General features: G+C 40.4%; 1 protein-coding gene across 1 annotated transcript in view; it reads left to right on the forward strand.

Annotated features, from left to right (window-relative positions):
- Window positions 1-14615, forward strand: part of ap4b1 (adaptor related protein complex 4 subunit beta 1) — a 46036-nt gene that overhangs the window by 24898 nt on the left and 6523 nt on the right. The window contains exons 7-12 of the mRNA XM_085344304.1: window positions 459-557; window positions 2510-2621; window positions 3363-3446; window positions 3571-3674; window positions 7699-7906; window positions 7992-8306. Of these exons, the coding sequence (XP_085200430.1) occupies window positions 459-557; window positions 2510-2621; window positions 3363-3446; window positions 3571-3674; window positions 7699-7906; window positions 7992-8306 (922 nt within the window). The remainder of the gene's footprint in view (window positions 1-458; window positions 558-2509; window positions 2622-3362; window positions 3447-3570; window positions 3675-7698; window positions 7907-7991; window positions 8307-14615) is intronic.

A 14615-nucleotide genomic window follows, 5' to 3' on the forward strand; every position in this document is an offset into this window, starting at 1 on the left:
ATGTATATATCTTTCAACGTAGCACTCTTAATTCTTATTCTCATGTATATATCTCATGTATATCTCATGCACATATCTTCCCACGTAGCACTTTTAATTCTTATCCCTACTTTTATTTTTTTCCATGTCTATTTAAGTGCTATTTATGACACTATGTTTGCACTGAAGCACCGCAGCAATTTCCTAATGTTGTAAACCTGCTCAACATTTGGCAATAAACCCCATTCTGATTCTGATTCTGATTCTGACATCTGACTGGATAAATCTGTCTTTGTGGAAAAGCTTAATCACTTACTGAATCATTGGCATGTGGACGTGTGTCTTTTTTAATCCCCAGAGGGAGTAGCAACAGTTCAGATTCACCGCATCTGATTCATTTTTTTCATTACTTTTACGTTCAGATGGATTTATGTGTACATGTCATGCTGAGAAAAAAAGATATGTCTGTCTGCTTGCAGTTGTTGCTGCGCTCTGTCCCTGGCCTGCTGGGGCCGCACTACAAGCGTTTCTTCTGTGGCTATGCTGAGCCTGCCTACATCAAAGAAAGGAAGATGCAGGTGATGCCAGTTTTGCTTATCCTTTGAATTTTTCATCTTCAGTTTTTGTGTTTATATGATGATATGCTTTTTGAAACAAGAAAACTTTAGCTGTAATAATCCAAAGTCCTAATACTTATTTTGTAAAACTAACCAGTAAACATAGAACATACTTTTGTGTTGGTAGACCAACTTCTTGCTTTTTACAAAGGAAAAGGAAACTTTATGTCTTAGAAAAACTTGAGATTAAATAAATGCAGACTCCAGACATTACAGATGCTGCAGAACACTGAAAGTTAACCCTGAGGTTGCCTCAGTAAGTCCTGCTTGAATAGATTCTCTCAGTTTCACTTAGTGGTCAACTCATCTTGTAGCATGATGGCAGACGTTCACTCCACTCCACTATTTCCATTATCCATTCATTCATCCATTTGTTGTGCACAGAGTCAGATTGCAGCTGGCTAAACAGGGTAGTTAGAATTTCCTTTACACAGGATCATTTTCCATCCTGGGTGGCTGTAGCTCAGGAGGTAAAGTGGGGCATCTATTAATCAGAAGATGGGAGGTTTGATCCCTGGCAGCTCCAGCTCTTACCCAAACGTCCCTGGGTGAGATCCTAACCCCAAGTTTCTCTTTGATGCATCCATCGGTAAAATGCACTTTTGATAGCAAACAGTGTTTGTGTGAATGAGGCAAGTTACATAAATGGCTATATAAGAGCACTTACCATCTCTTCCTGGGAGATCCTGACAAGTGAGATGCTGAGTCTCTACATGTTCTGCATCTTATCCCAGGTTGTGTGCCTGAAAAAACTCCAATTGAAGGCACCCAGCATGCTCAAACAGCCTCAACGGACTCTTTTCAGAGCACCCCCATCTACAAGCTCCCTCTAGTTTTCTGCTTATCTCGGTTCCTCAGGTAGCTACAAACCTAATGAGGAACAACTGTATTTGAGTTGCTATTCAAACTCAACATTTTTATCACTAATTAGTGCTCATATTCATAGGTGAGATTCTCAATGTAGACGTGGTTGAGAGGTTTACCTTCTGGGTCATTTGCCTCCTCAGTAGCGTTATACAATGCTCACCTTGTTGACGGTACAATGCCAATCTGTCCATCTCCATTTTACCCAAACTGTGAGCTAACTCCACACCCCGACAAAGTAATTAATCCTTTTGTAACAGATAGCTGGAGGGGTGGAGTTTGATCCCAACTGGTTCACAGCTGCCAAGTTTAACAAACACCTGAAACCCCCTTAGCATGAATTCTTTGTACAGATGTGGAAACATCTTTCAGGTGCTTTGATAAGTTTGTATTTCCTCCTTTTGGTCAGGATGCTCCATGACACTGCTTTCATGTTGTGAAATTCACTATACACAGGTACACACACACACAGGTCTTTATCACCAGGTTCCACATTTATTTACAATTTTCTCAGGTTATGACTGAACACAGTCTGACAGCTGTCGGTCCCAGCTGATTTCCCTCTCTTTCCGCTCCTCTCCGTCTCACTATAAAAAGGGAAGGAAACCATTATCAGTCCAAATCGCCATCAGCTGTTCTCACCGGCATCTCCAGCACCGCCCCGTTGAGCCCACTGCACCACTCCTCCCCTGCAGACGCGCCCGGGACCACACCTCCGCCACACATGTATATACTTTGGCATAGACAGTAAATAAAAGATGGCCATAGCCACTTTGATGTTAGCCTTTGGTTTTTGGGAGTGCATTTTGAAGCTTCATAGTGACCCCATTAATGGAGGTAAAACCTAACAGACAGTCCATGCCGTACTCCTAACTTTGGACATGTTAATATCCAAAAGGATTAGCTTAATCTTGAAGCAAGCCCCAAGAGTTGGATTTTTAGCTTTTTGCATTACTACTTTTTTTCACAAGTCCACAGTTAGTACCCAGTGTTAGCAGCTGGAGGCGATCCTTTGACAGTACTATAGCTTCAGCTGCTGTGTGTTGCAGGTGCTGGTAGAGCTGGTGAATGACGAGAACGTAGCAATGATACTGGATGAGCTGAAAGGATACTGCACTGATGTCAACACTGACACTGCCCAGGCTGCAATCTCAGCAATAGGTAAACATGTTCACACATGCTGCTGTGTGCCAGTATTATGTAATTTGACACTCAGGCTCTGTTGTGTCTACTATTGTAGTTTTTTTTTCTTCAGGTAGAGACTGCTGTATTAATGAGGGTGTAGTGATTAGGAGCACTAGATTGTAAATAATATGGATTTAGTAACACATCCTGATATTCAAATGTTTTGTCTTACTCTGTTCATACTGTATTAAATGAAGGCTGGTTTATATTTATAAGCCTTCATGTTTTTGCTGTGTTCCCGAACCTGTGTGTGTGAAGTATATGTTGAAATTGAAACAACTGAATAGAAAACATTTTATCTCGCTATAAGCACCAAAGTTTGGGACCAAGACCATTCCAGCTCTGTGGTTCCACTACCCAGACTCATTGTGTTATGAGCTACGAATTAAAGGATTTTTTTCTCTAAATGTAACTGCTTTTCATTTCAAATTTAAATTGCTGATGTTAATGTTAATCTTACACACCAGTAGACACACTCTTTCCAAATGGAGTTTCTACATTCATTTGTTTTCAGCCTTCCTGAAATGCAAAATGTTAACCCATTTGTCTGACAATAAGTAAATAATAAGCAAAAAAACAAGACATCCCTTTTATTAAGGATAAGAATACACAGCGTGCTGCATTTTCTGTGTAGAACATGCTCAGGTTCTAAAATTTCATTATCCATGTGTTTGATCAGTCACTCTAATGCCCTGTGTTTGCCTTTATTGTATGCAGGTCGTATTGGACGCAGCTACAGCGACAGATGTCTACAAATCCTCACTGGGCTGCTTGGACTCAAACAGGATCATATCACTTCTGGTAAAAACATCAGTTCCACAACCTCCCACATACAGTACAGTATACACACAAACAGCTTCATGAACTGGTTTTTTACTCTTTCACCACACTTTTTGTCTCTCTACTCTCCTGCTACCCTTCTCAGCGGTGGTGCAGACAATGCGTGACCTGGTCTGGGTGTGTCCCCAGTGTAGCGACACTGTGTGCCTTGCACTGGATGGCTGCGAGGAAACACTGCAGGATATCCAGGTTAGATCCTGCCATACCTATATACTGAGTGCAAGAAAAAACAATATCATGCCATAAATGAGTATGTGCTGTAGATGTCCTGTTTTGAAAATACAAATTGGCAAAAGTATTATCAGAAATAGACTTAACAGAAACTTTTTTTTATTCTACAGGGCATTATCATGGTATTTTATTTTATATGCTGAAATTTAAATTTACTTTCATAATTCTGCAAAGTTATTTCAGTCTGTTGTAACGATATATTTCAGTTATGGTCAAGTTGGTGAACATAATCCCAAGCATCCATTAATAATTTTTTTCATTTTCTCTATCCTCTTATATAGGGTATAGAGCACTGTGCAAAGTTCATGAGCCTCTCTTTCATATTTTGGTAGAAAACAGCGAACTAGGTTCAGCGCTTTATTGAAACGTGCAAACAAACACAGAAATATAGTAAATAAGGTAAAAACGGGGTTTGTACAATTCTAAGGAGCCTGAAAGTCAATATTTGGTGTAATCAGCTTTATTCTTCAACATGAGTCTTCAGGAATAGTTCTCCAGGCTTCTTTAGGAACATTTAAAGCTCTTCTTTGATGTTGGCTGTTCATTACTTCAGTAATGTTAAGGTCTGGGCTCTGGGGAGACCCAGACATGTTTTTCTATTCAGGTATGTTTTTTGCTGGACTGGCATTGTGTTTGGGATCACTGTCGTGTCGAAAAATGAATCTGTTGCCAATCAGATGCTATTACACGATGGCTCTAAATCTGACGGTAATGTTCTGTCTTCATAAGTCCATCGGTTCTGACAAGATTTCCAACATCATTGGCTCAAATGTAGTCACAAACCTCCATTGTGCTTTACAGCTGTAGACTCTCACTGTTGTATCTCTCTCCTAATCTTCTCTGCGCATTTTGAAAATGATTTCAATCATACATTTCAAATTTCACTTGCCGTGTGTGAGTTTTTCCTTTTGGGGCACAAATGCGTTGGTTTAGAATGCGAAAGCACGTGTTTTGGTGCACAGTTGTGGGGTGTGACTAGGCAACAATGGTGGTTGCACCCACCTGTTCACCTCATATATTGTTTGATTAGTAGAAAGGTAGGGTGAGCATAAGGTGAAACTTTCAGTTGACTGCAGTTTGATACACAATTTGTTGCTGCAGTTTGGTGTAATAATTGGTGCAACAGTTGTATTTGTTTGTGGAGTCTGTGCATTTGGGTTTTTTTGGATCCCTTGTACTGACTTGTGGTTTGGACAGTGTAATGGTTAAATAAGTAGAACAAACAGCTCAGAAGTGCATTTTATTTGTTTACTGATGCACGTCTTCAGTACCCACGTTTAGCCTGCCACAGCCGTTGGTTATGGAGTAGCCACAATAAGACCTGTTGCCACTGATTGTCAGTCTAGTTATTGTGCAGTTTGTTCTTCAGCCTTTTCTTCCTCTTTACTTTCCTTTATAAAGGACTTTCTGAATGAGTCAACAATTAATGGATCAGTCAAAAGCCCAGATGCATCTCTCAGGTCCTATGTCTGGTCAGATCTGCTGCACTTCTACTTATGTCTTGACATTCAGATATTGTTCATCTGTCGTAGCTAGTTTTTAGGCCAACAACTTCTTTGTTTCATATAATTTTATGCTAATCAAGCTATCTGAAATGTGTGTGTTTAGTTAGTTTGTTTGTTTGCTTGTTTTAATTAATTTTAAATCATGCTTTTTATTTGTTTTTGTTTCTAATGTCTCTGTAAAGCACTTTGAATCACCTTGTTGTTGAATTGTGCTATACAAATAAATTTGCCTTGCCTTGCCTTGCCTTGCCTATCTTATCTTTAAACACAATTTATGAAACATAGTTTAAAGTGAAGAAATGGGAACAAATTACGTGATTTTCTGGTCAGTGATTGCCTCCAAAGTATTTGAATTGATGCCAGGTTTCTTTTCATGCTAAGTGCAAGTGAAATTACCAGATTCCCCCATTAAAGTAGATATATCCTAATGAGTTCCTATTGTTATTCTGCAACTCTGGTTTCTGGTAGTTGTATATGATTCACAGTAGGGCTGGGCCATATTATAACGTTCACGGTAATACCGGTATAATGTTAAGCAACGATAGGAAAATGAAATATCGCAATAGAATATGAGTAAAACGCGCATGCGCAGTGCCTTTGTTTTCATACGCACATGGCCGATTGTTGAGTGAAACAGATGAACCAGAATTGGTTTGTAAAAATGGTGCAACTTCAGTGATGTGGAACTGGTTTGGTGTTTGTCCGTCAGATAGACGACAAAGCACATTTCTTTGCAGAACATGCAAGCGGCCGTCGTTATTGTCGTATTTGTCGGACTAAGATGCTCTTAAATGTGGGAGTAATCTGGGTCCTAAACTCCGTATGCTTCTGGTCAAACGAACACTGCAGCATCACTGAGAGTTAAAAACTGTCTAAATTCTTTCATCTTTAATAAAACGATCAGCATTGCTGCTTTACCAGGTGTAACTATGAAGTTTAACTTCCAGGCATCCATGAAAACAAAATTTATTACATTTAACGGAGTTAGAAGTTAGCAGGAAGCTAGCGGAAGTTAGCTCGCTAGTTACCTAAGCATGATATTGCATGTTCTGACTGAGAGATTTCTGAAAAAATTCAAACGTACAGCTCTGCTATCACTTCCAACATAAATGAAGACAGGAAACTAAACAGCAGTGACGTTTGTAGGGTTACTGAAGTTGGGCTAGTTGGTATATAATGATGTGCTACGTGATCGCTAGCGACACAGCTATGTTAGCATAACATAAACAGTGAAGCTGGAGGACGAACACTAACACTTTTCCACTTATAAAAGTTAACGTTAAGGTTCCTGATAGTTAGAGACTAATGCAATCGCATGGCAGGATGCTGTAAACGGACCAAACTTCAGTCAGGAGAACAACTGAAATAATCCATCCACAATATGAGGTTAGTCATTAATATACTGCAACAACATGGGAATAGAGCAGCTGCCAGAGAATTCAACATTAATGAATCAATGGTACAGAAGTGGAGGAAGCAAGAAGAATGAGTTTAATAAAGTTTGATTTATCTGACTGCTTTGTTTCGCTTAATGTGCGTTATAATCCCGTGCACCTTATGGTACGAAAAATACGTACTGCATACTGCAGTTTAATGTTGCAAAGCATCTCTTTTTAACTTCAGTGGATATTATACATGGTTATGCTCAAGATATGTCAGCCCATTTCTACTGGAAATGCCTTTTGGTTAAACTTTCAGCAAGGAATTTGCATTTGCACTGTTACATTTTTATAAAGCTTTAATGTACATAAAAACCAGCTTCTTGTTTAAGTGAAAATAAATGGAACGTTGTCTTTTTGCGCTAGTAATGTTGTGGAGTTGTATTTTGTCTCGCATCAATTATATCGTCAGTTATATCGTTATCGCAAATTTTCAAATATATATCATGATAAATATTTTTGGCCATATTGCCCTGCTCTAATTTACAGTTGAAACTAATCCTTGTTAGCAGGGCACTAAGTTCATTTGTCTGAAACAAGCTGTTTTAATTTTTCATTACCTGTCCCATGTGCTTAATGCCAGAACCATGTAGCTGAGATAATCAGATTGAAAATATCTGCTCTCTTATTCACACTGATGTATAGAAAAAAATCCTTGAAACTTTCTTTTAGACCGCTGAAATATCAAGGGGTGGCAAATGAAGTGAGATAGTCGCCATATGCTCCAATGTTATAATGGCAAACTTGGCAGTATTCTACAGCAGCCCAGTACAAGAACTTTTTTCTGTATAGTTTCCCCCATTATAACGACTGAACGCATTCTTTTGGAGTTGGGGGTGTAATAAATGCATGAAGTAGAAATGCAGATATGTTTCAGAACTGTACTTTGGAGTAGAACTGTCTTTTGAGGAGATAAAAACAAGCTTGGCACTGGGTAATTATACTACCAAGCATTTCTTGGTAGTTATATTGGACGACAGTGAACCCACTTCTGTTGACTAGACTTAGATCTAAATATTCCACTGCCTCCTTCACTAGGGCAGGCAGGCTTTGCTCTGGTTGCTGGGTGTGTATGGGGAGCGAATTTCCACTGCCCCCTACACTTTGGAAGTGCTCATCGATAGAGTGAGAAGCGAGGCTTCTCTGGGAATCAAGATGGAGCTGCTGACAGCCACCATGAGACTTTTCCTGTGTCGGCCTGCTGAGACACAAGACATGCTGGGAAGACTGCTGCACTACTGCATAGGTTTGTGTTTATGTGTGTGCACATATGTGTATACAGACAGATCATGATAAAAATAGAAAATTTTTTATGCCCTTGTGTTTTCCAGAGGAGGAGACAGACATGTGCGTGCGTGATCAGGCTCTTCTCTACTATCGCCTGCTTCATTGTGGGATAGAAAAGACACGCGAGGTCCTTCAAGGTCGGAGGTCAGATCCCTCTCTGGGTGTTCTGATTGGGCGTCCCGCCAAGCCTGTCAGCCAGTGGGCACGCTGCTTTAACACGTTGGAGCCTCTGAGCCAGGGTGCTGTAGAGGCCGAGTCAGACAGCAGGGGAAGCCCCGAACACGTGACCTATAACTCCAAGCCAAATGCCGACCTATCAGACACACTGAGCTGTAGTCACATTGAGGAGGTTCATTCAGGTGAGTCATGACACTGAAATCCTTCTGCTTTGAAAATCTGATTGGCTGAATTTTGAAAGCTTGCCACTGACTAAATAGTCAGTGGCAAGCCTTGGCTGTGCTGTGCACAGCGCAAATGTTTTTCACATTTAAACAAAATGCCTGTTCTAAAATAAAAATCCAATGGAGTCTTAAAAACAAACTATTAAAATTACTTCCTTATAATGTTCATGCCAATTCACCATCAGGAAGACTTGCTGACAGAGACCAGCATATATTTAAACCAAAGAATTTGGTTATACAAATTTGTTCTGTTCAAATATTCCCTTCAGTTGAGTTTCCTGTGTCACCTCTTGCATAGAAAATAGGATTTAAAAATGCTAACGACTTATAATGAAGTTGGGTTTCTTTTATGAACTTTTTCTGAGGCATAATAATGACTCTGAAATGTTTTAATTGTCTTACATTTTCTTTTAAGATTACACTTAATGGATCGTCTACATTTTTAAATTCAGTTCTGTTTGTTTGGTGTTTGTGTGGCTGTGTGCCTGCTTTAGATCTACATAGTAAAGGACACGATTACTTCACTCAGGTGAAGCAGTGAGGGTTGTAGAAGATGCAAAGGCTTCCGTGTACACAACATAAATCGTTTAGTAAACCTGACTTGCTTCCTAGCAGATATTTCCAAATCATCTTGTCACCGTTGGACATTTGGGACAACCCTCAAATAAACGAGGCTAAGCTCTGTAAAACTTAACATTTTAGTCCTGAAGAATTACCATCATTAGGTCCTTAAGATTCATCCACCAGGACTGTGGATATTTTAAATCGGTATAAAGATTTGTTCCTATCCAGCTGACAGGTATTCCATTCACAGAAGCACACTGCTAGCGTCTGGACTCTGCAGGGTGGGGTTACAAAAATAAAGTAGATGTGAATTGTTTGCTTGTGTTATCTTTGTGAAGCAACAAGAACTCCCTTTTGAGGGTAAGAGGAGTCGTATCAACCTTTCAGCATGTCCACTACCTGAAGTTGATGTTGGAGGAAAGGCCACTAAAGCACTGTTCGGATATTCTATACTTTTAAATTAGTCGCCTGTGACAATTTTTAGCACCAGGATGAGTTTCTACCTAATTAAATGTTTGAAATGAGTCAGGGGCTAATACTTTGTCCAAATGAGCGATGGTGTAGTTCTTGGAAGGTTGGTTGGTTTCTGGCTTGTCAGGAATGTTGTTCTGGATGATGTCTTTCAAACTCCCATATGTTTGTTTTACCATGGGGCAGTGTTTTTACATGTTGTGGCTAAAACATTCTTCTCCCCACTGCTGGAAAATAAATCTTACTTTTACAGAAGCCTTGGATTCTGTATGGCCACCTGCAGATTCTCAACCACACAACTTTCCATTTATGATTCTTCACTTTCTTTCTTTTAAATTGTTCTAATTAAAATTTTCTCTAAACAAATCTGACAGGATTTTCCACGCCTGTGTTTAGTGTGATTTTGTGGGTTTAATGTTTTACTGTCAAAGTTTAGGACGTTCCTCCTTATGCTGTTCCACGGCATTTAATATGTAAAAATGTGAGGGCAGAGTGAAGAACAGTTTGAAGCCATCTATGATGTCATAGTTGGGGAAGAGGTGCACTAAACCAATAGAAGAATAGTCTCTCACTAACAAGGGAAACATTCAAAGACCACGACAAGCTTGTGAGCCCAATCAACCACAATCAAAGCACACATATATCTGTCTAAGTTCACATTTTGATCACAGGAAAGTCGAGCTCATAGCCATAGTCACTGGGTGTGGGAGTATAGCTTTACTTATTGCATTACCGTAGTCAAGGTTAGTGACTCTGTATGATCATAAGCTCTTTCATTCAGAGGGTTTAACTAACACGGGGGCTCAGCCCTGGCGCAGGGGGCCTCTTGTGCATCGGCCTAACTGGGGGGCTCTTCAACTGGCAGGGAGGTTGTTCCATCCTTGCAGGAGTCCACTCTGCAGGTGGGGGAGAGACATAGGAGAGGTGGAGAATAAACTTAACCTAGAGGTTGTTGTCTTGTGTAGTCTGGGAGATGATTGAATGTTGGGGTGGGTACAGTTTCCTCTGCGGTGGGGTAGGGTGGGCTGCCCCGGGTCCTGTGGGGCTTGGCGGTGCTGCTGCCGTAGGCCCCGGTCTGGATGGGCCTGGGCTCCCTTGCCTTGGTGGGTACCAGAGGACGGGGGTGCCTACTGGGGTCAGCGGGGCAGCTGGCCCTAGAGAGGGGCATCCTCCCCTCCCTTCTTTTCCTCCCTATCCCAGCTACCTCCCTCTTCCCGCTCCACCACACCCACCCACACAGGTAGGGCCTTGGGGTGCGGGTGTGTCACCAGGGTGCAGGGGAGACATCCCCCCCCCCCCCCCCCCCCCCCCCCCGTCCTCTTCTGGCCACCTGTGCCTCAATTTTATCTCACAACTTAGGCATCCACATTATTTACACTCTCATAACACACACATATATATAGGGCCTTGAGGGTGGGCACGTTAACGGCGTCCAGTGGACGGTCTGTGTATTCAAACCTACCTCTGGCGCCGGTGCCCACCTCTGAATTTTTAATCCATGTAGACATTGAGGGTTCTCGGGAGGGGCCGTGCTAATACCTGCTGCTCTCTGGCAGCAGCACCATGCTCTCCCTTGCTTTAAATGCACTTTAGAGCAACACGCAGCAACACTACACATGAGTGGGAGGAGTGAGGTATGGGGTCTTCACACTGGGTGGCTACTGGGTGACCCCTCTTCCCATGAGGGTGGCACGGATGCCCCTCCAGTGGTCCTCCTTGGGCTCTCGCACTCTGGGGCCTCTGGATGTCTGGGGCCTGGATCTCCTCCATGCCTGCTTCATGCCCTGTGGGACAGGGCTATGGCTCTCTACATCCTCTTGCATACCATTACATGGGGAAACCATTTGAATGCAAGCACGTTGATCCACACAGGTGTGCACACGGGTGTTCACTGTTCGTAGACTTAAATCACACCTTTCTTGGCTGCTACTTCAAAGCACATTGTGCGCTGTCTGTCTTGCGTGCTGCACAACAACATTCAATATTTAGTATTTACTGCTGTTTACACTTAGCTAGACTAATGTGATGGTGTTGTGTTTAGTATGTTGCTTTGTTGTTGTTTTTTTTGCTTGTTTTCTATTCTTTTTCTCCCAACAGGTGATCCAGGAGATTTTTTTTTTCCCCTTTCTCACTGTCCCTCTCCCCTTCTGTTTTTCTTTTCCTTCCTCTTTCTTTCTCCCTTTCCTATCCCTCACTCATGTCTGTCCCGTCTGTAACAACTGAAAATAAAATAAAATAAATAATAAAAACGAAGGTCGATCCAATGGACCAATACGGCAATGATCCATTTGGCAAAATAAATCCATTGGGTATCCTTGTTGGTCTTCAGACAACAATTCTGACGGCTAAAGAACCAAATGGGACAGGCAAAAAAAAAAAAAGAGGGTTTAACTTAGTTTTATATCTAGATGCACACATACACACACACACACACACACACACACACACACACACACACACACACACACACACACACACACGTTGCTATTGTTTGGTAAATTTTGCTGTGCAGGCTAACTTTGAGTGAAATTCTTGGGTGTTTGTTGGCTTAGCTAATTCACTTTATGGCTGACTGTATAGTGTTGGCATCTCCTGCCTTTATATTTTTCTTTTTTTTTTTTAAATGTTATTTTATTTTTATTTTTTCCTGAATGAAGTGTGCTTTTAAAAGCAAAGTCCACAACAACTCAATGACAGAAGCATCATAAAAAGATTTTACGACACAGCAGCAGTGTTATATTTATATTGAAGAGTGCAGGTATACATAAAAGCATTGTATGTGATGTACTAAAGGTTTAAAAAAAAGATAGAGAGAGGCTTTATCTAGTAACTGTGACTTAATGTCTCATAATAAATAATGAAATAGCATCACTGGCTGTGACAAAGTGATTAGGCATGAACTCATTTACCACTTGTCCCTTAACCATATGGATAATTTATTTCCTTGTTATTATACAGTCAACCATAATGCTTTATTTTAGACATTGCTGGTTTAACTTTGCTTAACACACTATCCCGGGTTTGTTTGTGGTAGCAGTAGTTACATTCATTATATCAATGCATATGTTTTTTAAAGCAAACACTACTAACTAGTGATGGCCCGCTTGAAGCTGAAGCTCCGGTGCGTGTGTCAAAAAAATCAACACACTGCTTCAGAAGCACTGTGTCGAAGCTTGATTCGTTTAGCCAGAGTCAGATCAGTGACGTCCGAAGCTTCATTTAGAACCTAACTGCTTCGGTAGCTGATTCAATGGTTTATAAGGAAGTGAATCATTCGCAGGATTTGTGGAGTGTTTTGATGGTGACAGATAGCGAACCACTGATCATTCCACTGAGAGATTTGGAGCCAGCAAGGAATAGAGGAGGTTCTGTTGTGTGGGAGAATTTTGAGTTGATTTTTGTCAATCGGGTGGGTTTTCCAGCTTTGTGTTCTGGTCATTTGCTTTTGTTTTGTGCGTGTTTATTATATCTGAAAACAGGGAAAAAGGTAAAATGTCAAAAATCTGCTTCCATAATATAAATATCATTAAAGAACTATAGAAAAACTTCCACTTGACTCTTTGCATGTAATGTTGTAAAAATATATATTTTATTGTTTAATTAATCTGAAAATGTTAGTCTGCCAAATGTGCAGCAATTGGATTTATTTATTCTCTTTAGCTGATAGTTTGTGTGGCCCAGGTAGACTGTATAACTGCATCTCTACCAGTTTCTGTGCGCTCCAGCCTCTTCTGGTCCATGTGAGGGGATTTTCCTTAAGGCAGGAGAAATTATCGCCACGAAAAGGAACAGGTTCGGCCATTGCACAGTGGAACAAATTCTCTTCTTAAATAAAAATGAAAAAGGGCTGCTTTAAATGCATCATGTTTTTAATTTGCAAGTTCATAAGCATTTTCCCTTTCCAGTTCACAATCAATTCTACCCCCAGGTCAAAAATATGTCTGGGAAAATTTCCTTAATATAATATTATTTATATATATACCTTTCTAGCGGTTAATTGCATAAGTGCATGGAGGCAGGACCTCACAGCAGAAGCATACTCCATAATGTGTTGTACATTATCATATGTATATTATATGTAATGTGGTATTTTTCAATTATTGTATTTACCAACATCAAGAACTCACAAGCAAAGAAAGACCACACAATGGTGCATGTTTAAACAAGGAGAGTTTACTGGTCAAAATTATTTATTAAACAAATAAACCACTTTTTTTTTTTTTTAACCACCAAAAAATACACGTTCAAAGCAACACAATGGCGGCCCAATATCAGACAGAATTCCACTCTGTAGAGTGAGCAATCTTAATGAAGCAGTTGGTTTTATTTTGTGGATTCAAGCGGCTTTTCATATTTTTGGCCAGATGTCACCAGAGAGGACTGTTGAAAAGCTTCGAGTAATGAACCGTTTTTCAATACAAGCTTCAGTGCTTCAGAAAGCTTCATTTGGCCATCCATCAGGTCATTTGAATTTTCTTCTGTTCACAGGCAAATGTCCAGTAAATTATGTTTCTTTATGTTACTTTGGTTATACTTACCACGTTTGTCCATTTATTCAGGTCCTATATCTAAACCAGGTGTGTGGGAAGGGCCGCCCCAGTACTTCCTGTTTATATAGGGTCATGAGGTCATTGATTGCATCACTGGGTGTAACCAAATGAAGGGCTTTTCATTATGTATAGTATTATTTATTTTCTTTAAAGTAGCCTTTGAGTTGTATTGTATGCAGTGATTTACTTCTCAGACTATTTAGCTGAGTAAATGAGTTTGTCAATTTCATGCATAATCATATTCCTATTCTTTGTTTAGAATTGCATTGTTTGGTCTGACCTATTTTTTTCCCCCCAGTGGTAGAGACTAATGAGGTTCAGGTGTGTGTAAAGTCCTGTATAAAGCAAGTGGAATTTTTGCCTACCAGGTTGGTTGGTTGGTTGGTTTTATGGTAGAATGGAGATGCCAGAAATAAAGTATACTTAAAAGAAACTTAAATAGTCTGCTGATGCTGCTTACTAGTGATGGCCAAATGAAGCTTTCCGAAGCACTGAAGCTTGTATTGAAAAACGGTTCATTACTCGAAGCTTTTCAACACAGTCCTCTCCGGTGACATCTGGTGGTGAAAATTTTGAAGAGCAGCTTGAATCTGCAAAATAAAACGGACTGCTCAATTATCACTGCTCACTCAAGAGTGGAGTTCTCTCTGATATTGGGCCACCGTTCCGTTGCTTTGAACAT

The sequence above is a fragment of the Diplotaxodon limnothrissa genome, linkage group LG20, assembly GCF_057381915.1.
Source record: "Diplotaxodon limnothrissa isolate DT_005_m linkage group LG20, D_limnothrissa_male_GT1.1, whole genome shotgun sequence".
In the NCBI taxonomy this organism is placed as follows: domain Eukaryota; kingdom Metazoa; phylum Chordata; class Actinopteri; order Cichliformes; family Cichlidae; genus Diplotaxodon; species Diplotaxodon limnothrissa.